The sequence below is a fragment of the Colossoma macropomum genome, unplaced genomic scaffold (assembly GCF_904425465.1).
Source record: "Colossoma macropomum unplaced genomic scaffold, Colossoma_macropomum, whole genome shotgun sequence".
Classification (NCBI taxonomy): domain Eukaryota; kingdom Metazoa; phylum Chordata; class Actinopteri; order Characiformes; family Serrasalmidae; genus Colossoma; species Colossoma macropomum.
The window spans coordinates 5,681,467-5,705,227 of NW_023494792.1; the positions used below are offsets into that span (position 1 = coordinate 5,681,467).

The 23,761-nt window shown below is 40.2% G+C and overlaps 6 protein-coding genes across 7 annotated transcripts in view; all 6 read left to right on the forward strand.

Moving 5' to 3' along the window:
- The first annotated feature begins 165 nt into the window (after window positions 1–165).
- The window catches only part of LOC118811456 (protocadherin alpha-C2-like), a 170,798-nt gene continuing 147,202 nt past the window's right edge, over window positions 166–23,761 (forward strand). Inside the window, exon 1 of one of the 2 annotated variants that reach the window (XM_036575679.1) lies at window positions 166–2,526. In XM_036575679.1, the coding sequence (XP_036431572.1) occupies window positions 166–2,526 (2,361 nt within the window). Of the gene's footprint in view, window positions 2,527–19,702; window positions 22,195–23,761 lie in introns of those variants that run through there. The other variant, XM_036575678.1, reaches the window with a different exon arrangement.
- On the forward strand, window positions 3,396–6,081 carry LOC118811476 (protocadherin gamma-A11-like). Its single transcript, XM_036575704.1, has one exon. The coding sequence runs from the start codon at window positions 3,526–3,528 to the stop codon at window positions 5,914–5,916; it is 2,391 nt and encodes a 796-aa protein (XP_036431597.1). The 5' UTR covers window positions 3,396–3,525; the 3' UTR covers window positions 5,917–6,081.
- LOC118811462 (protocadherin beta-15-like) lies at window positions 6,481–8,980 on the forward strand. The gene has a single exon (XM_036575692.1). It carries the CDS (start codon window positions 6,488–6,490, stop codon window positions 8,954–8,956), a length of 2,469 nt encoding a protein of 822 aa, XP_036431585.1. The 5' UTR covers window positions 6,481–6,487; the 3' UTR covers window positions 8,957–8,980.
- On the forward strand, window positions 9,615–12,594 carry LOC118811401 (protocadherin alpha-7-like). The gene is made up of 2 exons (XM_036575573.1): window positions 9,615–12,147; window positions 12,529–12,594. Exons 1-2 carry the CDS (start codon window positions 9,787–9,789, stop codon window positions 12,592–12,594), a joined length of 2,427 nt encoding a protein of 808 aa, XP_036431466.1. The 5' UTR covers window positions 9,615–9,786.
- LOC118812456 (protocadherin beta-15-like) lies at window positions 12,534–15,187 on the forward strand. Its single transcript, XM_036577492.1, has one exon. It carries the CDS (start codon window positions 12,632–12,634, stop codon window positions 15,185–15,187), a length of 2,556 nt encoding a protein of 851 aa, XP_036433385.1. The 5' UTR covers window positions 12,534–12,631.
- On the forward strand, window positions 16,510–18,924 carry LOC118812490 (protocadherin alpha-2-like). The gene has a single exon (XM_036577552.1). It carries the CDS (start codon window positions 16,510–16,512, stop codon window positions 18,922–18,924), a length of 2,415 nt encoding a protein of 804 aa, XP_036433445.1.

Below are 23,761 nucleotides of genomic sequence, written 5' to 3' on the forward strand. Positions count from 1 at the left end.
GGAAATGTGCCTCCACAGAGCCTGCCTACTGGCATTAATAAATAGAAGCTTATTGAAAACTGTACTCTATTTGAAAATTAAACTGCCGCTTACACGTTTTGGAAGTGTCTAAAAGTTGGAGTCGTATATTCGGTCGGACATTCGGTTTGGAGGAAATCATTCGTGATGGAATACGGCAGACAAAGGCGCAGATGGGAGTACTGGATGATTGCTCTACGTTTGTCTTTGCTTGTGTTTTTCTGGGGGAAGGTTTCCGCTCAGATAAGGTACTCCATTCCAGAGGAGGTGAAAGATGGATTTGTCGTTGGAAATACTGCTAAGGATCTGGGTCTTGATGTCAGTACTTTGGTGGACAGACGGTTCCGTATCGTCTCAGGATCAAAGGATGATGTTTTTCGGGTAAATCAGAACAATGGCGTCTTATATATTCATAAGAAAATTGACAGAGAGGAAATATGTGATAGCAATAGTCCCTGTGTGGTTAACCTCAAACTGGTAGTAGAAAACCCACTGGAGATTCATTATGTGCGAGTAGAAATTACGGATGTAAATGACCACGCTCCTAATTTTCACGATCAGCAGCAAAGAGTGGAGATTGCAGAGAGCACGCTCCCTGGAGCCCGCTTTCAGTTGCAGAGCGCGCGTGATCCAGATCTTGGTGCAAATTCCGTGCGCTCCTACATATTAAGTCAAAATGAGCATTTTAATTTGGAGGTAAGGGATATGGGTGATGAAAAAATGCCATTTCTGGTTTTGCAGAGAGCACTGGATAGGGAGCGTAAAGCTGAACACGAAATACTACTGACAGCAATAGATGGTGGCAATCCACCAAGATCGGGGACTTTAAATATTACTGTTACTGTTCTTGATATCAATGACAATCGTCCAGTGTTCAGTCAAGAGGTTTACACAACACAAATAAAGGAAAATGTTCCAATAGGTACTGTTGTGATAAAAGTTAAAGCAACTGATTTGGACGAGAGTTTGAACGGAGAAGTTCTATATTCTTTTGGTAGTAAATTAAATCGTAACTTCTATGCCGTATTTGATTTGGACAATGTGTCGGGTGAAATTCGGGTAAAAGGTGAAATAGACTTTGAAAACACTGACGTATACCGGTTAGATGTTTTGGCCTCTGATAAGGGCACACCTCCAATGACAATCGATTGTCGCGTTATTGTCAAAATTTTAGACGTGAACGATAACGCTCCAGAAATAGAGGTGACATCACTTTCTAATTTCGTGCCCGAAGATTCCAAACCTGGAACAGTCATTTCACTAATCAGTGTTTTAGATAAAGACTCTGGTGTAAACGGTAAAGTTGTATGCACTTTGTCGTCCAATATACCTTTTGAATTAAAACCGTCTGTGCAAGATAATATGTACTCATTAGTAACAAAGACACATTTAGACAGAGAAGAGACTTCCCAATATGAAATCACAGTAACAGCAACAGACTTTGGCCAACCTCCTCTCTCTGTAGTAAAAATTCTACGCGTGCAGGTGTCCGATGTGAATGATAACAGCCCAAAGTTTTCTCAAAATCCCCTTGATCTGTATTTAGTGGAAAATAACACTCCAGGGGCCTCAATTTTCTCTATTAGTGCATCAGACAAAGACACACAGGAAAATGCTGCAATCTTATACAGCATTCTTAGAGGAGGGTCTCCACAAAACGACATGGCATCGTTCCTAAACATTAATTCTGAAACAGGTGTTATTCACGCGCTGAAAAGTTTCGACTTTGAAACGATCAAAACGTTCCAGTTCCACGTGCTCGCTACTGATTCTGGAACTCCACCTCTGAGCAGCAACGTCACAGTGAACGTGTTCATTCTGGATCAGAACGACAACGTTCCAGTGATCTTATATCCAGTCAGCTCTAACGGATCTGCTGAAGGTGTGGAGGAGATTCCCCGCAATGTGAACGCAGGACATTTGGTGACTAAAGTGAGAGCCTATGACGCAGATATAGGATACAACGGCTGGCTATTATTTTCCCTGCAGGAAGTGAGTGACCACAGTCTGTTTGGTTTGGACCGCTATACAGGACAGATAAGGACCCTTCGCTCATTCACAGAAACAGACGAGGCTCAGCATAAACTGGTCATACTGGTCAAAGACAATGGTAACGTTTCACTTTCAGCAACAGCGACTGTGATTATCAAAGTTGTGGAGCCCAAAGAGGCTTTTGCAGCTTCTGATGTTAAAAACGCAGTAAAAGACGAGGAGGACAGTGACGTCACATTTTATCTGATCATCACTCTGGGCTCAGTTTCAGTGCTTTTTGTGATCAGTATCATTGTGCTGATTGTAATGCAGTGCTCCAAATCTACAGACTATTCCTCCAAGTACTTACAAGATACAAATTATGACGGGACACTGTGTCACAGCATCCAGTACAGATCAGGAGATAAACGGTACATGTTAGTTGGACCCAGAATGAGTATCGGTTCTACTATAGTCCCGGGCAGTAATGGGAATACTCTAGTGGTACCAGATCGCAGGAGGAGAGCTTCTGGTGAGGTAAGAGAGGAATAATTGTTATATTTTGGCTGCTGTTAAAAAGAAAGCGAGATTAAATAATACTGCTAACCATAGGCGACGTAGTCAGTTGATCAACTTCTTAATCTGTTTGGAATTATTGGGCTGGTCTTTGTATTGCACGCAGAAGTTTCAGTTTTCATGTCTCTCGTACACTTGATGCCATTATGAAATTTACGGAAGTTATTAAATTACATTGGGCCTTCTGTGCAGTCAGACATATGCTCCATGTTTCTTCCAATGTTTCTATATTCACTGTATTCACAGATTCACAAATTCCAATAAACATAAATAATATTGCATCAACATGTTTATTTCCAAATATAAGATAATGTTGATGTTTGATGTTTTATTAATAAGGGGAAAAATACTTAAACATTCAAATCAAGTAAATGCATAGCGCTGCTAGCACGTGCATTGTGCTCTCCATGGTGCTGAAATAGTACAACTGAAGCTTTCCGTTGTTGCCTTCACGTAACTGTTCTTACCAATGGTACTTTATTATTATTACATTTAGTGACTTGACTTAGACATAATTTGTTGGTGAAAATTATTTTTAATCACCAATGTTTATTTTTAAAGACTTTCTTTCTTTCATTCTATGATGAAATTCATGAAAAACGTGTGCTTCACCTTGATTTGCTTTTTCGAAGAGTTTCGGCTCTTATACCTGCTCATTTTTATACGAATGCTCTTCTCTTGTCGTTATACTGTGTATAGTCCATGAGGTGTCAGTGTGTAACAAGGAAACGGTGTTGACGTTAAGCCCTGCCCCTAGCTCGAGGTTCCTGGTTGCTCTTTTTGTTCCCACGGACAAGAGATAGCAGTGTGGTGTAAAATGGCGAACAGAATAATACGGTTAAAGATTGGCATGGATGAAGCCGGGATATGTAACATCTTGACTTTGGTCTTCCTGCTACATTGATTTACCTATTTGAAAAGGACGGTTTCCGTGAGTACAATCTGCTGACTTTGTTGTTCATGATGGATCACGGCGAACAAAGGCGCAGATGGCAATGCTGCCGGATTGTTCTGTGTTTCGTTTTGCTTCTCTGCTTTGGGAAATATGTTTCGGCGCAAATAAGGTACTCTGTTCCGGAGGATGTTAAAGAAGGGTCTGTTGTGGGTAACATAGCAAAGGATTTGGGCCTTGATGTTAGTACTTTGGTGGACAGACGGTTTCGCATCGTCTCTGGATCTAAAGACGCTCTTTTCGAGGTAAATACGAACAATGGCGAGCTTTATGTTCATAAGAAAATCGACAGAGAGGAGCTGTGTGATGATAACACTGCCTGCTTTATAAATCTAAAAATTGCAGTAGAAAGTCCTCTAGAAATACATTACGTAGGAGTAGAGATAACGGATGTCAACGACCATGCACCTGTTTTTCCTGAAAAGCAGCAAAATTTAAAGATTGCAGAAAACACGTTAACTGGGGCTGATTTTCAGCTCGTAGCTGCTCGCGATCCTGATTCTGGAGTAAATTCGCTTCGTACATACAAACTCAGTCATAACGAGCATTTTGATCTAGAGATTCGAGATGGTGGAGAAGATAATAAAATACCAGTTTTAAAACTGCAGAGAGCTCTTGACAGAGAACGTCATTCCTCTCACAATTTAGTATTGACTGCGATCGATGGTGGAAATCCGCCCAGGTCAGGAGCTTTGAACATTTCAATAACTGTACTTGACATCAATGACAACAGACCAGTTTTCAGTAAAGATGTTTATACTGTGACAATTCCTGAAAATATTCAAAGGGGGAGTTTATTGGTCAGAGTTAATGCTACTGATGCTGATAAAGATCTAAATGGCGATGTCATTTTTTCGTTTGCCAGTAACTTAAAGAAAAAAGTTTATGAAACGTTTGAACTGGACGAAAACACAGGAGAAATTCGCGTGAAAGGCATGGTTGACTTTGAGGATGCTGAGATATACAGGGCTGATGTTACTGCTTCTGACAGAGGAGAACCCCCCATGACAACAAACTGTAGAGTAATCATAAAGGTTACTGACATAAATGACAATAAACCAGAAATTGAAGTGACCTCACTTTCTAATTTAGTACCTGAAAATTCTAAACCAGGAACTGTAGTATCACTCATTAGTGTAACGGATAAAGATTCAGGCATTAACGGGAAAGTAGTATGTAGTCTCTCTGACAATGCTCCATTTGAGTTGAAACCATCTTTTCAGGAAAATATGTATTCTTTGGTGACGAAAGGTAATTTAGATCGAGAAGTGGCTTCACGCTATGATATCACGATATTTGCAGCTGACCTAGGACAGCCCCCTTTATCCTCTTTCAAAACTTTGAGCGTCGAAGTCTCAGACATGAATGACAACCCCCCAGCATTTCCGCAAAACCCTCTTGAACTTTACATATTTGAAAATAACTCGCCAGGTGGCTCTATATTGTCAGTAAGCGCATATGACAACGATGAAAACGAGAATGCACTGATCTCATATCAGATTTTGAGAGATGATGGATCACAGGATGGCCTGGCTTCATTTCTGAATGTTAACTCAGAGACAGGTGTTATTCGTGCGCTAAAGAGCCTTGACTTTGAAACCTCCAAAACGTTCCAGTTCCACGTGCTCGCTACTGATTCTGGAACTCCACCACTGAGCAGCAACGTCACAGTGAACGTATTCATTCTGGATCAAAACGACAACGTTCCAGTGATCTTATATCCGGTCAGCTCTAACGGATCTGCTGAAGGTGTGGAGGAGATTCCCCGCAATGTGAACGCAGGACATTTGGTGACTAAAGTGAGAGCCTATGACGCAGATATAGGATACAACGGCTGGCTATTATTTTCACTACAGGAAGTGAGTGACCACAGTCTGTTTAGTTTGGACCGCTATACAGGACAGATAAGGACCCTTCGCTCATTCACAGAAACAGACGAGGCTCAGCATAAACTGGTCATTCTGGTCAAAGACAATGGCAACGTTTCACTTTCAGCAACAGCGACTGTGATTATCAAAGTTGTGGAGCCCAAAGAGGCTTTTGCAGCTTCTGATGTTAAGAACGCAGTAAAAGATGAAGAGGACAGCGACGTCACATTTTATCTGATCATCACTCTGGGCTCAGTTTCAGTGCTTTTTGTGATCAGTATCATTGTGCTGATTGTAATGCAGTGCTCCAAATCTACAGACTATTCCTCCAAGTACTTACAAGATACAAATTATGACGGAACACTGTGTCACAGCATCCAGTACAGATCAGGAGATAAACGGTACATGTTAGTTGGACCCAGAATGAGTATCGGTTCTACTATAGTCCCGGGCAGTAATGGGAATACTCTAGTGGTACCGGATCGCAGGAGGAGAACTTCTGGAGAGGTAGGAGTGCTTTATTTCAAATGATTTTTGAGTTTCTATTTCACGTTGGGGTCGCACTACTGCTTTTGCAGTCAGGAATACCAGATGTCTTTTTGTTTAATTGTTGTTTCGGAGACGTGATTTGGTTCTATTTTCATGGTCATTTGCTTTGCTTTTGCTTTCATTTACTCTTTTAACTAAAAGCATTTTTGTCTGTCTTTGTTTAATGTAAATTACCTATATATATATATATATATATATATATATATATATATATGAGAGAAAGTTTAGTTAGTGATTTATACAGGACGTAAGTTTTTTTCTTTTTAGGTTTCGCAGAATAATTTGAAAGGGACCTGACATGACCAGATGGGGTCAGTGTTACATAAGGACAGAAGGTAGATGCATAGTCCTGCCCACTTTGTTGCGCAAGTCTGTTTTGTTCTAAGCACACGAAGACAGTAGATCACCTAACACGGGAAATGCTACAAAATAGAAGCGCGCTCATGTTTGCATTACTAAAAAGGTGTTATAAAGAATTGAGCTTTATATTTTGTATTTAAATGGATTCACTATATTGCTGCGAGCAAGAACAGCGTTAAAGAAACGATTCACAATGGACAAAGGCGAACAAAGGCGCAGATGGAAGTACTGGTGGATTGCTCTACGTTTCTCTTTGCTGTTTTGCATCGGGGAGCAGGTTTTGGCTCAGATAAGGTACTCTATTCCGGAAGAGGTAAAAGAGGGATCCGTAGTGGGCAACATTGCTAAGGATTTGGGTCTTGATATCAATACTTTGGTGGACAGACGGTTCCGTATCGTATCTGGATCTACTGACGCTCTATTTCAGGTAAACCAGAACAATGGCGTGCTGTCTGTTCTTAAGAAAATCGACAGAGAGGCGATATGTGAAGGCAGTGCTGTGTGCACTGTAAATTTAAAAATTGCTGTGGAAAATCCGCTTGAAATTCATTATGTCGTTGTAGAAATTGCTGATGTTAATGATCATAGCCCCCGCTTCCCAGAAAAAGAGCAGCATTTCGAAATTGCTGAAAACACTCTTGCTGGGGCGCGCTTCGAGCTCCAAAGTGCACGCGATCCAGATGTGGGAAGTAATTCAATTCGCCTCTACAAACTAGCAAAAAATAACTACTTCGAATTAGAAATGAGGGATAACGAGGAAGAGGAAAAAACTCCAGTCCTGGTTTTGCATAAGTCTTTAGATAGAGAACAAAACGCAAAGCATAATTTAGTTTTGACTGCAGTAGATGGTGGAAGTCCTCCCAAATCTGGCACATTAAACATCACTGTCACCGTTCTCGATAGTAATGATAATCGTCCTGTATGTAGTAGAGATGTGTATTATGTGACGCTGGGAGAAAATACTCCTGTAGGCACTTCTGTTGTCCGAATCAATGCAGCGGATTCAGATGAGGGTTTAAATGGGGATGTAGTGTACACGCTTGGCAAAACTATTCGACGCAAAGTGCATGACACATTTAACCTGGACAGCATCACCGGTGAAATACAAATTAAAAAGCCTGTGGACTTTGAGGAAAATGAAATATATAGACTAAACATTCAGGCCTCTGACAAAGGCCAGCCTCCAATGACAACTGACTGCAGAGTAATTATAAAGATTACAGATGAAAATGATAATTATCCAGAGATAGACGTGACATCACTATTTAATGTTGTACCTGAGGATTCAAAACCAGGTACTGTGATTTCTTTAATTAGCGTCACAGATAAAGACACGGGGGTAAATGGTAAGGTTATTTGTAGTATCTCTGATAGTGTACCATTTGAGCTGAAACCATCAGTTCAGGATAATATGTACTCTTTAGTTACTAAAGAGCGTTTGGACAGAGAACTTGTCCAGAGTTATGAAATCAAGATTAAAGCCACTGATTTAGGTCAGCCTCCACTATCGACATTTAAAACCTTAAACGTGCAGGTGTCGGACGTTAATGATAACAGCCCGGAATTTAAACAAAATCCTCATGAACTTTACTTGATGGAAAATAACGTTCCTGGGGCCTCAATATTCTCAGTGAGCGCTTCTGACAGAGACCTGAACGAAAATGCTGCCATTTCCTATCAGATTATAAGAAGTGATGGCACAAACAATGACATGGGAACTTTTTTGAATGTCAACTCCGAAACAGGCGTTATAAGCGCACTAAGGAGCTTTGATTTTGAAACAGTCAAAACGTTCCAGTTCCACGTGCTCGCTACTGATTCTGGAACTCCACCACTGAGCAGCAACGTCACAGTGAACGTGTTCATTCTGGATCGGAACGACAACGTTCCAGTGATCTTATATCCAGTCAGCTCTAACGGATCTGCTGAAGGTGTGGAGGAGATTCCCCGCAATGTGAACGCAGGACATTTGGTGACTAAAGTGAGAGCCTATGACGCAGATATAGGATACAACGGCTGGTTGTTATTTTCCCTGCAGGAAGTGAGTGACCACAGTCTGTTTGGTTTGGACCGCTATACAGGACAGATAAGGACCCTTCGCTCATTCACAGAAACAGACGAGGCTCAGCATAAACTGGTCATACTGGTAAAAGACAATGGCAACGTTTCACTTTCAGCAACAGCGACTGTGATTATCAAAGTTGTGGAACCCAAAGAGGCTTTTGCAGCTTCTGATGTTAAGAACGCAGTAAAAGACGAGGAGGACAATGACGTCACATTTTATCTGATCATCACTCTGGGCTCAGTTTCAGTGCTTTTTCTGATCAGTATCATTGTGCTGATTGTAATGCAGTGCTCCAAATCTACAGACTGTTCCTCCAAGTACTTACAAGATACAAATTATGACGGGACACTGTGTCACAGCATCCAGTACAGATCAGGAGATAAACGGTACATGTTAGTTGGACCCAGAATGAGTATCGGTTCTACTATAGTCCCGGGCAGTAATGGGAATACTCTAGTGGTACCAGATCGTAGGAGGAGAACCTCTGGAGAGGTAAGCTTTAAATTATATCACATTAACTATACAATTTTTTTAAGCTTGTACATGCGCTTTGAATCATTTCTTCTGCATTCATTTTTTTTTTTGGAATTTCATTGAAGAAATGTTGCACGCTTTCAACATTAAAATAATATTCTATATTCACATATTTGCTGTCATCATATATATGACAGTGAAATAGAATACATTCATATAATTTAATATAAGTACACATTACAATATAATTGAATAAATTCTGTGCACAATGAGTCAATTAATTTAAGTGCAGCACTTTTCCAATGTATTTTAACTTGCGTTGGGAAGCAGGATTAATACAGATATGGGATAAAACACCAGTTTTCTAGAAAAAGATTAAGTTTAAGCCTAGACTACATATGTCTCAGCATTGAGTTAGACGTGTTAATACATCATCTCTGTCCATGGTGCTGACACTTGGCTTTTTCCCCAATAAACAAGATACAAGTTATGATGGAACACTGTGTCACAGCATCCAGTACATAGTCATAGTATGCCTATTATTTGATTTCCTTTTCCTTCGTGTGTAGAAGTTTCGTGTGCGTGTCAAGAGAATGGTTAATTGTTAATACATGCTTTGTAATTATGAGAATTTATGATAAAGTAATGTCATGTCAGTGGTGTTAAAACAGCCAGAGTCCGCTCGGTGTCAGTGTTGGTCCAAGTTTTCACTCTCCGTGGTAAAGCTCGGCCCCTAGTCGTGACATGCGCAGCGTTGTTTTGTTTCTGACAAGCGCTGGGATAGTGTGAGCTGAGGAAATAAAGCACTCTATAGTCTGTAAGCGTTACTATACAACAGCTATTTTTTTCACTATGAAGTGTTTGCTGTGGCTCCTGTTTATGGACCAATACTGTAGCCACTGACAGTCGACAGGCTTCGTCTCTTTTTCAGTCGGTTTGGGACAGTCGTTACAATGGGAGACGGAGGACAAAGAAGCAAATGGAAGTACTGGTGGATTGCTCTGCGTTTCTTTTTGCTGATTTTCTTCAGCGAGCAGGTTTTTGCTCAGATAAGGTACTCTATTCCAGAGGAGGTGAAAGAAGGATCCATTGTTGGGAATGTTGCTAAGGATTTAGGCTTTGATGTCAGTACTTTGGTGGACAGGCGATTCCGTATCGTTTCTGGGGCTAAAGACGCTTTTTTACAGGTAAACCAGAACAATGGCGTTTTGTATGTTCATAAGAAAATTGACAGGGAGGAAATATGTAATGGAAATACTGTCTGCTTAATTAATCTCAAAATTGCAGTGGAAAATCCACTTGAGCTACATTATATTGCAGTAGAAATGACAGATATAAATGATAATTCGCCAGTCTTCCCGGATAAACAGCAACATTTCGAAATAGGCGAACAAACGGCATTAGGGACTCGATTCCAGGTGCAAGCAGCACGTGACCCTGATATAGGCATCAATTCTGTACGATCTTACAGATTAAGCCGCAATGACAATTTTGAAATAGATGTTAGAGACAGCGATGAGGACAAAATTCCATTTTTAGTTTTGAGAAAATCTCTTGACAGAGAACATAATAATAAGCATGATTTAGTGTTAACGGCTATCGATGGAGGTAACCCGCCAAGATCAGGCACTTTGAATATTACTGTGAACGTGCTTGATTCTAACGACAATCGTCCTGTGTTTAGCCAAGATACTTATTCAGTGACTATACAGGAAAATGTCCCAAAGGGGACTGTTGTGATTAAATTAAATGCGTCAGATCTGGATGAAGGAATGAATGGTGATATTGAGTATTCCTTTGTTAGAAATCTCAAGCGTAAAGTATATGATCTATTTGATTTGGACCATATAAGTGGTGAGATAAGAGTTAAAGGAGAGGTTGATTTTGAGGACACAGAAGTTTATAAATTAGATGTACAAGCTGCAGACAGAGGCCAGCCCCCATTAACCGTCGAATGCAGAGTCATTATTAAGGTATTAGACGTCAATGACAATAAACCCGAGATCGAGATCACATCCTTATCAAACTTAGTTCCAGAGGACACGAAACCTGGAACAGTTATTTCTTTAATAAGTGTCACAGATAAAGACTCTGGACTTAATGGAAAGGTTTTGTGTAAATTGTCAGACAATGTGCCTTTTGAATTGAAACCATCAATTCAAGAGAATATGTATTCTTTGGTTACAAAACTTAACTTGGACAGAGAGACGAGAGACACGTTCGAAATCACAATAACAGCCACTGATTTAGGTGAACGTCCTTTATCAACGTTCAAAACCTTAAGTGTGCAAATATCAGACATTAACGACAACTATCCAGAATTTCCAAAAAAATCTATGGAACTGTACATGATGGAAAACAATGCCCCCGGGGCGTCAATATTTTCAATAAGCGCATCTGATAAAGACTTGAACGAAAATGCTGCGTTAGCTTATAAAATTATAAGAAATAACGATGCACAAAAGGACATGGCTTCATTTCTTAACATTAATTCTGAAACAGGCGTCATTTATGCATTAAAAAGTTTCGACTTCGAAGTAGTCAAGATGTTCCAGTTCCACGTGCTCGCTACTGATTCTGGAACTCCACCACTGAGCAGCAACGTCACAGTGAACGTGTTCATTTTGGATCAGAACGACAACGTTCCAGTGATCTTATATCCAGTCAGCTCTAACGGATCTGCTGAAGGTGTGGAGGAGATTCCCCGCAATGTGAACGCAGGACATTTGGTGACTAAAGTGAGAGCCTATGACGCAGATATAGGATACAACGGCTGGCTATTATTTTCACTGCAGGAAGTGAGTGACCACAGTCTGTTTGGTTTGGACCGCTATACGGGACAGATAAGGACCCTTCGCTCATTCACAGAAACAGACGAGGCTCAGCATAAACTGGTCATACTGGTCAAAGACAATGGCAACGTTTCACTTTCAGCAACAGCGACTGTGATTATCAAAGTTGTGGAGCCCAAAGAGGCTTTTGCAGCTTCTGATGTTAAAAACACAGTAAAAGATGAAGAGGACAGTGACGTCACATTTTATCTGATCATCACTCTGGGCTCAGTTTCAGTGCTTTTTGTGATCAGTATCACTGTACTGATTGTAATGCAGTGCTCCAAATCTACAGACTATTCCTCCAAGTACTTAAAAGATACAAATTATGACGGGACACTGTGTCACAGCATCCAATACAGATCAGGAGATAAACGGTACATGTTAGTTGGACCCAGAATGAGTATCGGTTCTACTATAGTCCCGGGCAGTAATGGGAATACTCTAGTGGTACCAGATCGTAGGAGGAGAACTTCTGGAGAGGTAGGAGCTTATGTGTGTGATCATGTTTTTAAACATAACTTTCTGTATGTTGAGCCTCCAACTCTGATAATTATTGTTTTTAAAGCTGACATATTCGTCCTATGCTTCTGTCCACGATTCTGACCTATATTCCCTGCCAAGCTGCGCAATTTCATGTTTTGTGCTCGTGTTATGTACTTTGATATTTCTTTATTTGTTTGTGAATTTAATGTGTTTCACGGTTTTATCAAGCTACGTTTCTAGAGTTGAATCCAAGTAAAGACTAATTTTTAGAAGAATTTCTTTTTGGTCCAGGTGATGTCACTGTTGCTCTAAGATAGAGTGGGTGTTTCGTTTCTTCTCATTGGTCTACGTCGCGCATGTCTGTTTTTCTCTGAGTAGAATTTTCGAACAGAGGGAGACAATAAGCACGGAAGACACATCGATGTAATAAAACGACAGCTGTAGTTATATAATGTTAACATGCGTAATATAAAATGGATGGATGCGTTTGATAAATGAAGACAATTACGACATACTGCAAGTAAAATTGGATTTAACGGCATCGCTCACGATGACTGGCGGGGGACAAAGGAGCAAATGTGACTACCGTTGGATTATTCTGTGTTTCTTTTTGCTTCATCGTTTAGAAGACGAGGTTTCGGCTCAGATAAGGTACTCTATTCCAGAGGAGCGGAAAGAAGGACACATTGTTGGTAACATTGCGAAGGATTTGGGGCTTGATATCAGTACTCTAGTGGATAGACGGTTTCGTATTGTTTCTGGATCTAAGGATGCGCTTTTCCAGGTAAATCAGAACAGCGGCGTTTTGTATGTGCACAAGAGAATAGACAGAGAGGAAATATGTGATGGGAATACTGTTTGCATTTTGAATCTTAAAATAGCAGTTGAAGATCCTCTAGAGATCCACTATGTAGGGATAGAGATTACAGACATAAATGATCACTCACCTACCTTTCCTGAGAAAGAGAAAATACTCGAAATAGCAGAAAATAGGCTCACAGGAGCCCGTTTTCAACTGCAGGCTGCGCGTGATCCTGATATAGGTATCAATTCGATCCGACTGTATAAAATAAGTCAAAACGAACATTTTGAATTACAAGTCAGAGAAAGGGGAGAAGAGCAAATCCCTTACCTCGTTTTACAGAAACATTTGGACCGAGAGAAAAAGAGGGAGCACAAGATAATTCTCACTGCAACTGATGGTGGGACTCCACCAAAGTCGGGGACTCTCAATGTTACCATAATAGTTCTTGACTCAAATGATAACCCCCCAGTTTTTAGTCAAGATGTTTATTCGGTAACACTGCCAGAAAACACGGAACCTGGCGTCCTTATACTGAAAGTGTCTTCAACGGATTTAGATGAAGGTCCTAATGGCGATATAGCTTATTCGTTTGGCAGTGAAGTAAACGCGAGAATTCGCGATATATTTAGTCTGGAAAATAAAACGGGGGAAATTCGAGTAAAAGGCTTTCTTGACTTCGAGGACACCGATGTTTATAAACTGGATGTACAAGCAACCGATAAAGGCCAGCCACCTTTAACTGGTGAAAGTGGGATCATCATAAAAATATCGGATGTTAACGATAATACACCTGAAATAGAGATAACGTCGCTCTCTAACGAGATTTCCGAAGATTCACAAACGGGGACTGTGATTTCGTTGATTAGTGTCACAGATAAAGATTCTGGTGGGAATGGCAAAGTAATCTGCCGCCTTAGTGACGACATACCGTTTGAGTTAAAACCATCTTTGCAGGACAACATGTTTTCTTTAGTCACTAAAGGCCACTTAGATAGAGAGCTTGTTTCTCAATATGACATTATCATTACAGCATCTGATCTAGGCCAGCCTTCTTTGTCCTCTTTCAAAACTTTGAAAGTACAGGTGTCAGATGTAAATGACAATAGACCACAGTTTTCAGTCAACTCCTTTGATTTATACCTTTTTGAAAATAACGCCCCTGGAACATCCATATTTTCTGTCCACGCATTTGACCAAGATATAAATGAAAATGCTGCGATCTCGTACCACATTCTCAGAGGGGATGGGACACAGAATGACATGACGTCATTTCTAAACATTAATTCTGAAACAGGTGCTATTCATGCGCTCAGAAGTTTTGACTTTGAATCACTGAAAACGTTCCAGTTCCACGTGCTCGCTACTGATTCTGGAACTCCGTCTCTGAGCAGCAACGTCACAGTGAACGTGTTCATTCTGGATCAGAACGACAACGTTCCAGTGATCTTATATCCAGTCAGCTCTAACGGATCTGCTGAAGGTGTGGAGGAGATTCCGCGCAATGTGAACGCAGGACATTTGGTGACTAAAGTGAGAGCCTATGACGCAGATATAGGATACAACGGCTGGTTGTTATTTTCACTGCAGGAAGTGAGTGACCACAGTCTGTTTGGTTTGGACCGCTATACAGGACAGATAAGGACCCTTCGCTCATTCACAGAAACAGACGAGACTCAGCATAAACTGGTCATACTGGTCAAAGACAATGGCAACGTTTCACTTTCAGCAACAGCGACTGTGATTATCAAAGTTGTGGAGCCCAAAGAGGCTTTTGCAGCTTCTGATGTTAAAAACACATTAAAAGACGAAGAGGACAGTGACGTCACATTTTATCTGATCACCACTCTGGGCTCAGTTTCAGTACTTTTTGTGATCAGTATCATTGTGCTGATTGTAATGCAGTGCTCCAAATCTACAGACTATTCCTCCAAGTACTTACAAGATACAAATTATGACGGGACACTGTGTCACAGCATCCAGTACAGATCAGGAGATAAACGGTACATGTTAGTTGGACCCAGAATGAGTATCGGTTCTACTATTGTCCCGGGCAGTAATGGGAATACTCTAGTGGTACCAGATCGCAGGAGGAGAACTTCTGGAGAGGTAGGAGTGGTTTTAAACTGTTTTTTTTTTTATTTCATTACAAAACACTCTTCCAAAAGGCTCAAGCGGGTTGACTTCGAGGTTGCGGATAGTTCTCGCTGGGTTCAATGCTGTCCAAGGTGCTGAAACTTGTTCTTCTATTTTTTCCTTTTTGGACCGTGCGTTTGTTGGCATGTTTCTTTGGTAGCCATACACAATGATTATATATTATTGCCATTTTACAAACTGCAGCATTCTGTCTTATACTTTAGTCGACTTTAAGTTAAAAGTAGTAAATCATACGTTTTTTTTTTTGGTACACTGCTGTATTCAGCAATTGTTGATTGCACTGAGCTTTGTACACTATGTACATTGTGTCAGTCTTTTTTCTTAATTACACGCCTTAGATACTGGGTGTTAGCTAAATATTTTAATAAGAATTCCAAGTGTTTATTTGCCATTTATTAGGTTTGTTTTCCACGTAAGACAAAGTCGCCAATTTCGTCCAATATACGATATTTTGTAAGTCCGTAGATTTGGATTTTTTGCTTTTCTGGAGAGTACAAAAAATCAACACAATATCAAACTTTTGTTAATTTGTTTATTTGTTTGCTTGCTTGTTGGGGCAGAGGTTTCATATCTTGCTCCTGCAACTCGTCTTAGTACGACACACACCAAATCTAGATGCCTTACATCACATTTCTAGTATTTATAGGTGTTGAATACGAGTATATATACATTTTTATGTAAATTCACAAATTTCGCATGAAATCTACACCGCCATCAGAACATATAGTTCATAAAATTCACAGTTTGTTCAACTGTACTTAGAACAAAACAAACTTCCATCTGTCAGCTTATTTCTTACTACAACAATAGTGTTAAGACATGTATTAAAATATTAAATAAAAAAGTATCATGGTAACGTATTAAAGCAAATTAATTATAGCTATTCTTAATAAAGTCGCTACTGACTGCATTTATATCACATGATTGAGTCTTACTGAACAATATATTCTTATTTGGCTTTGTTTCGTTTAATGATTTATAATAATATATCAAACCAAATCTAGGATAACGCACAACAGATATATGAGCTTGTTAAAGCAAGTAAACTTTGTTGTCAGACTTTTTAAAGAAATACGTCGTTTTTAAATTAATTCATCTAATTTCAGATACTGTGTATTGCGTTCATAAATGATATGTTTTTGTACACCAGACGGTGTCAGTGTAACATAGGAATGGATAAGGTGTATTTGCCCTGCCCACTGGTGTATGATGCGCATGAGCTATCTTGCTCAGAACAGAGCGCCTCGAAGAGCATGAGAGACAATACGGCTTTTGAACAACGCGGTAGCTTTTGGAATGGCACATAAACATGAGCCATTTAGAAAGTCATTTTAGATTTAGTAACTGGAAACAACCGCAACGTGTTTGTTAACGGAACTGCTGTAAATGACACACTGAAGATGGAGAGTGGAGTGCAAGGACGCATATGGAAAATCTGGTGGATTGTCTTGTGTTTTTCTTTGTTGCTGTCCATCTTGGAGCAGGTTTCAGCTCAGATAAGGTACTCTATTCCTGAGGAGGTCAAAGAGGGATCCGTGGTGGGAAATATTGCTAAGGATTTAGGTCTTGATTTGAGTACGTTGGCGAACAGACGGTTCCGTATTGTTTCTGGATCCAAAGATGCATTTTTTCAGGCTAATCAGAACAATGGCGTCATGTATGTTCAGAAGAAAATCGACAGAGAGGGGCTATGTGACGGAAATGGTGCTTGTTTGATAAATCTGAAAATTGCAGTTGAAAACCCTCTAGAAATTCATCATGTTGTCGTCGAAATAACAGATATCAACGACAATGTTCCCAGTTTCTCCGAAACGCATCAACATTTTGAGATAGCTGAACATACCCCTATAGGAACTAGCTTCCAGCTGCACGCAGCACGCGACCAGGATACAGCGCCGAATTCTATTCGCAATTATAAGTTAAGCCAGAATGACAATTTTGAAATTGATACAAAGACCAGTGATGAGGATAAAATACCATTCTTGGTTTTAAGGAAACCGCTTGATCGTGAACAAACAGCCGATTATCAGCTACTTGTTACAGCGATAGATGGTGGAAATTCCCCCAAAACAGGTACCCTCAATATTACTGTTAAGGTTCTTGACATAAATGATAATCGTCCTGTATTCAGTCAAAATACATATTCTGCAACATTACAAGAAAATGCACCAATTGGCACAATCGTAATTATAGTAAATGCAACTGATCGTGACCAAGCCTCCAACGGTGAGATTGAATACACTTTTGCTAAAACTTTAAAGCGTAAAGTTTATGATGTTTTTCAATTAGACGGTATTACAGGAGAAATACGAGTTAAAGGCGAAGTGGACTTTGAGGACACAGAGGTTTACAAATTAGATATACAGGCTTCGGACAAAGGACAGCCTCCTCTGACAGTAGAAAGCAGAGTAATCATAAAGATTTTAGACATAAATGACAATAAACCAGACATAGAAGTGACGTCACTATCAAATGTTGTTACAGAAGACACCAAACTTGGCACAGCCATCTCTCTCATCAGTGTCTCTGACAAGGATTCTGGAATAAATGGAAAAGTTGTGTGTAGCCTGTCAGATGGTGTTCCTTTTGAACTGAAACCATCTTTTCAAGATAACATGTATTCATTAGAAACAAAAGAAAAATTGGACCGTGAGATTATATCACGTTACGACATCATTATAACAGCCACAGATTTAGGAAATCCTCCGTTATCCAGCATAAAAACATTGAGCGTACTGGTATCAGATGTAAATGACAACACACCAGTATTTCCTCAAAGGTCTCTTGACCTGTATTTGCAGGAAAATAACACTCCTGGTGCCTCCGTATTTTCAGTGAGAGCATTTGACAAAGACTCCGATGACAACGCAGCGATATCCTATAACATAGTGAGAGGTGATGGAGGACAAAATGATATGGCTTCATTTATAAATATTAATTCTGAAACAGGCGTTATTCATGCTCTCAAAAGTTTCGACTTTGAAACAGTCAAAACGTTCCAGTTCCACGTGCTCGCTATTGATTCTGGAACTCCACCACTGAGCAGCAACGTCACAGTGAACGTGTTCATTCTGGATCAGAACGACAACGTTCCAGTGATCTTATATCCAGTCAGCTCTAACGGATCTGCTGAAGGTGTGGAGGAGATTCCTCGCAATGTGAACGCAGGACATTTGGTGACTAAAGTGAGAGCCTATGATGCAGATATAGGATACAACGGCTGGTTGTTATTTTCCCTTCAGGAAGTGAGTGACCACAGTCTGTTTGGTTTGGACCGCTATACAGGACAGATAAGGACCCTTCGCTCATTCACAGAAACAGACGAGGCTCAGCATAAACTGGTCATATTGGTCAAAGACAATGGCAACGTTTCACTTTCAGCAACAGCGACTGTGATTATCAAAGTTGTGGAGCCCAAAGAGGCTTTTGCAGCTTCTGATGTTAAAAACGCAGTAAAAGACGAGGAGGACAATGACGTCACATTTTATCTGATCATCACTCTGGGCTCAGTTTCAGTGCTTTTTGTGATCAGTATCATTGTGCTGATTGTAATGCAGTGCTCCAAATCTACAGACTATTCCTCCAAGTACTTACAAGATACAAATTACGACGGAACACTGTGTCACAGCATCCAGTACAGATCAGGAGATAAACGATACATGTTAGTTGGACCCAGAATGAGTATCGGTTCTACTATAGTCCCAGGCAGTAATGGGAATACTCTAGTGGTACCAGATCGCAGGAGGAGAACTTCTGGAGAGGTGAGACTTGACCTTCATAGTGTTTTCCATCTGCCGTTTCTCAAAATATTATGATTTTGTATACACTATGCGTGAATCACGATTTCAGGCAACATGTTCCGTTACTGTTAGAAAGCTTTTTAACCCTCCACACACACACGCCTACACATACATACTGTATAACGACTTAATAAAGTAGCGTAACTCTTTGCTATACACGTGTGAATAATTTTGTATACACTAGTATGAACATATATTTTGCAACATTTTATGATTAGAGATTTTATACAGATACATTTACAAAATCATGAAATCTTGATTATTTCACCTGTTATTGGACTTCCTGTGTGCGTTGATGTTCTGATTAGCATGCGCAGTGAGGGCACGAACTGGATAGCATTGGCTGAATTGTGACTTTGCTTGAGTTTTTCATATACGCAGAGTTTCAGGCCTACGTATACTGTTGCTAGCTTGTCGCCCGAAAATGTCAACACTGTTTGTATTTATTTATTTATTTGTTTGTTTGTTTATTTATTTGGTGTATTCAACAACTTCTTTTAAAGACGTCAGTGAAAAATATTTGTTCATTCTCTCTTCTTCTTGACAAAAAATTACTTGATTAGCTTATGTGGCCTGTGTTGCTGTATTTTTGAATACAGGTGAACTTGCTGACTGTATTCAGGTACAAAGCTTCACGAAACTAAAGATGTCATTAAAAACGCTTGGTGTCAGTGTTACACAAGGAAACCCTGACGTTTTGGTCCTGCCCCCTTTTTTCTGACGCTGTGCAGGGCTGTTTTGTTCACTGCAAGGCGATGGCGATGTGCTGCTTTTACATCAGTGATGGGTCATTTTTTTAAGCTTTGTATTTGCTTTTCTTTATGGTCCAAATGTAGTATGTTGTGCACATTCAGCCAAATACAGGTGAAAAGAGACTGCAGGGATTTCTGTTGCTTTTAAACGGAAGCTTAATTTTCGGTAACGATGGATAACAACAGACAAAAGCGCAGATGGGAGTACTGGTGGACTGTCCTACAGATCTGTTTGCTGTTGTGCTTCGTGGAGCACGTTTCGACTCAGATAAGGTATTCGATTCCGGAGGAGGTAAAAGAGGGATACACTGTCGGAAACATTGCCAAGGATTTGGGTCTCGATATCAGTACTTTAGTAGAGAGACGATTTCGGATTGTTTCGGGATCGAATGACGCTCTTTTCCAGGTAAACGAGAACAATGGCGTTTTGGTTGTTAGTAAGAAAATTGACAGAGAGAAGCTATGTGAGAAAAACAAAGCTTGCACAATAAACTTGAAAATCGTTGTTGAGAATCCCCTAGAAATACATTATATTGAAGTAGAAGTAGCTGATGTTAATGACAATTCTCCCATTTTTCCAGAAACCAAAATGTATTTAGAAATACCTGAAAGTACTCTGCCGGGGGCACGATTTGAACTACCAGCTGCACGTGACCTGGACGCTGGAATAAATTCTATCCGGTCCTATAAACTAGGACAGAACGAACATTTTCAGTTGCAGTTGAGAGACGGTGATGATGAGGACAAAATTGTGTTTTTGGTTCTTCAGAAGCAGTTAGACAGAGAGCAACATAACAAACATACATTATTATTGACAGCATTTGATGGAGGAAATCCTTCCAAATCTGGCACTTTAAACATAACAGTTTCAGTTAGTGATATTAACGACAACAGACCTGTATTCACCCAGGAAATATATACAATTATGTTAAATGAAAATGCACCAGTTGGTACTGTTATTACTACTGTTAATGCCAGTGATGCAGACGATGGTTTAAATGGAGAACTGGAGTATGCACTTAGGAGATCCTCCAACAGTAAAATAAGTGAAGTATTTCATTTAGATAGTGTTACTGGAGAGATTCGTGTGAAAGGAAATATTGACTATGAGGAAGACGAGGTGTACAGATTAAATGTCCAAGCCACTGATAAGGGACAACCACCAATGACTGTGGATTGTAGAGTTGTCATAAAGGTTATAGACATGAATGATAATAAACCTGAAATTGATGTTACATCATTGTCTAACATGGTTCCCGAGGATTCCAAACGCGGAACAGTGGTTGCTCTCGTTAGTGTTACTGATAAAGATTCCGGTCTCAACGGTAAGGTTATTTGTAGCCTTTCAGATAATGTACCATTTGAATTGAAACCATCAATAAAAGGCAATATGTATTCATTAGTGACCAAAGATTTTTTAGACAGAGAACTGGTGTCCTATTATGACATTACTATAACAGCAACTGACGTAGGTCAACCCCCACAATTCACTAACAAAATAATAAGAGTGCAAGTTGCTGACGTGAACGATAACAGCCCGGAATTCTCTCAGAATCCTCTTGAACTTTACTTGTTGGAAAATAACTCACCTGGATCATCCATATTCTCTGTGAGCGCTACTGACAAAGATTTAAATGAAAATGCAGCAATTAGTTATTCCATTATCAGAGGACAAGCGACACAGAGCGACATGACGTCATTTATCAACGTTAATGCTGAAACTGGACAAATATATGCTTTAAAACATTTCGACTTCGAAACAGTCAAAACGTTCCAGTTCCACGTGCTCGCTACTGATTCTGGAACTCCACCACTGAGCAGCAACGTCACAGTGAACGTGTTCATTTTGGATCAGAACGACAACGTTCCAGTGATCTTATATCCAGTCAGCTCTAACGGATCTGCTGAAGGTGTGGAGGAGATTCCTCGCAATGTGAACGCAGGACATTTGGTGACTAAAGTGAGAGCCTATGACGCAGATATAGGATACAACGGCTGGCTATTATTTTCACTGCAGGAAGTGAGTGACCACAGTCTGTTTGGTTTGGACCGCTATACAGGACAGATAAGGACCCTTCGCTCATTCACAGAAACAGACGAGGCTCAGCATAAACTGGTCATACTGGTCAAAGACAATGGCAACGTTTCACTTTCAGCAACAGCGACTGTGATTATCAAAGTTGTGGAGCCCAAAGAGGCTTTTGCAGCTTCTGATGTTAAAAACGCAGTAAAAGACGAGGAGGACAGTGACGTCACATTTTATCTGATCATCACTCTGGGCTCAGTTTCAGTGCTTTTTGTGATCAGTATCATTGTGCTGATTGTAATGCAGTGCTCCAAATCTACAGACTATTCCTCCAAGTACTTACAAGATACAAATTATGACGGGACACTGTGTCACAGCATCCAGTACAGATCAGGAGATAAGCGGTACATGTTAGTTGGACCCAGAATGAGTATCGGTTCTACTATAGTCCCGGGAAGCAATGGAAATACATTGACTGTGAGCAATAGACGACAGTCAACACTTGAGGTGAGTTTTATTTATTTATCTATTTATTTATTTATTTAAACGCACAATTCCCTAATTAAACTGGCCAAATAAATAACATGACGCTTGATAAGAGCACACTTGGTGTCGCTGCTTTCCAGGTTATATGTGACAAAGATAGCATATGCACAAGCTTGTGTTTAATGCCCCTCCCTCCCTTTCGCATGCGCACTGAGATGAGTGCGATGTTGTATCTCGGGGCTGAAGCAACGGCTGGACAAATCGCTGAATATTTGTTTTTTGCGATGTTATGAATGTCTGGGACTTCATAGAAACAGTACAGTTCATTGAAAATAAGAAATCAGTTTGCGATGGTGCGAATGGAATTGGTCTTTTCATCATGACAGCTACACCAAAACCCTTTCTGCGTTGTTTTTTTCTGTTGTGCTTCTGTGGCGGATGTCTGGCTCAGATTCGCTACTCTATCGCCGAGGAATCTAAACCAGGATCTGTTGTGGGAAATATTGCAAAGGATTTGGGGTTTGACGTGGATAAACTTAAAGAGCGACGTTTTCGGATTGTCTCCGCATCAAATGATCGCTTCTTACAGATAAACCAGGACAATGGAGCCCTATACGTGAGTGGAAAAATCGACAGGGAGGAGCTTTGTGAGAAAGGCAGCGTGTGTTCAGTGAATCTTAAAACTGTGGCTGAAAACCCGCTAGAAATTCATTACATAGAGGTTGAAATTAGAGATATCAATGATCACGCTCCTAGTTTTCCTGTACGGGAGAAACATTTAGAGATATCTGAAAATGCAGTGCCCCAGAGTACGCGAGTCCCTCTGGACGCTGCTCGTGATTTAGACGCTGGTGTAAATTCTCTGCATAAGTACATTCTCAGCCCGAACAGCCACTTTGAATTAGATGTGAAAACTCGTGGAGAGGACAAAATTCCTTTCTTGATTTTGAAAAAGCCTCTAGACAGAGAACAGAATTCCCAACTGAATCTAACCCTAACAGCGTATGATGGAGGAAAGCCTGAAAGATTCGGATCAGTCAATATTGTCATCACTGTCATTGACATTAATGATAACGCCCCAGTTTTTGATCGTCAGGTGTATACTGTAACAGTGGAGGAAAATATTTCATTTGGTACGTCGGTGGTGAAGGTACACGCTTCAGATGCAGACGAGGGTGCAAACGGTCAAGTCCATTATGTCTTTGACAAAAGTCTGATGAATAAAGCATTTGATAAGTTTGAAATAGATGCTGACACAGGAGTGATAACAGTAAAAGGACTTATAGACTTTGAGGAACTAAGTGTTTATGAACTAGATATTCAAGCATCGGACAGAGGTCCAGTCGTTTTAAATGGCCACTGCAGTGTTGTTATTAATGTAAAGGATGTGAATGATAATGTACCTGAAATAGATATAACCTCGCTCTCCAATCAGATACCAGAGGACTCGAATCCAGGTGCAGCCATAGCGCTTATTAGTGCATTTGACAGAGATTCGGGTGAGAATGGTATAGTGATATGTAGACTTATAGGTGACATCCCTTTTGAGCTGAAACCCTCTTTCCAGAAGAGTATGTACTCTCTAATC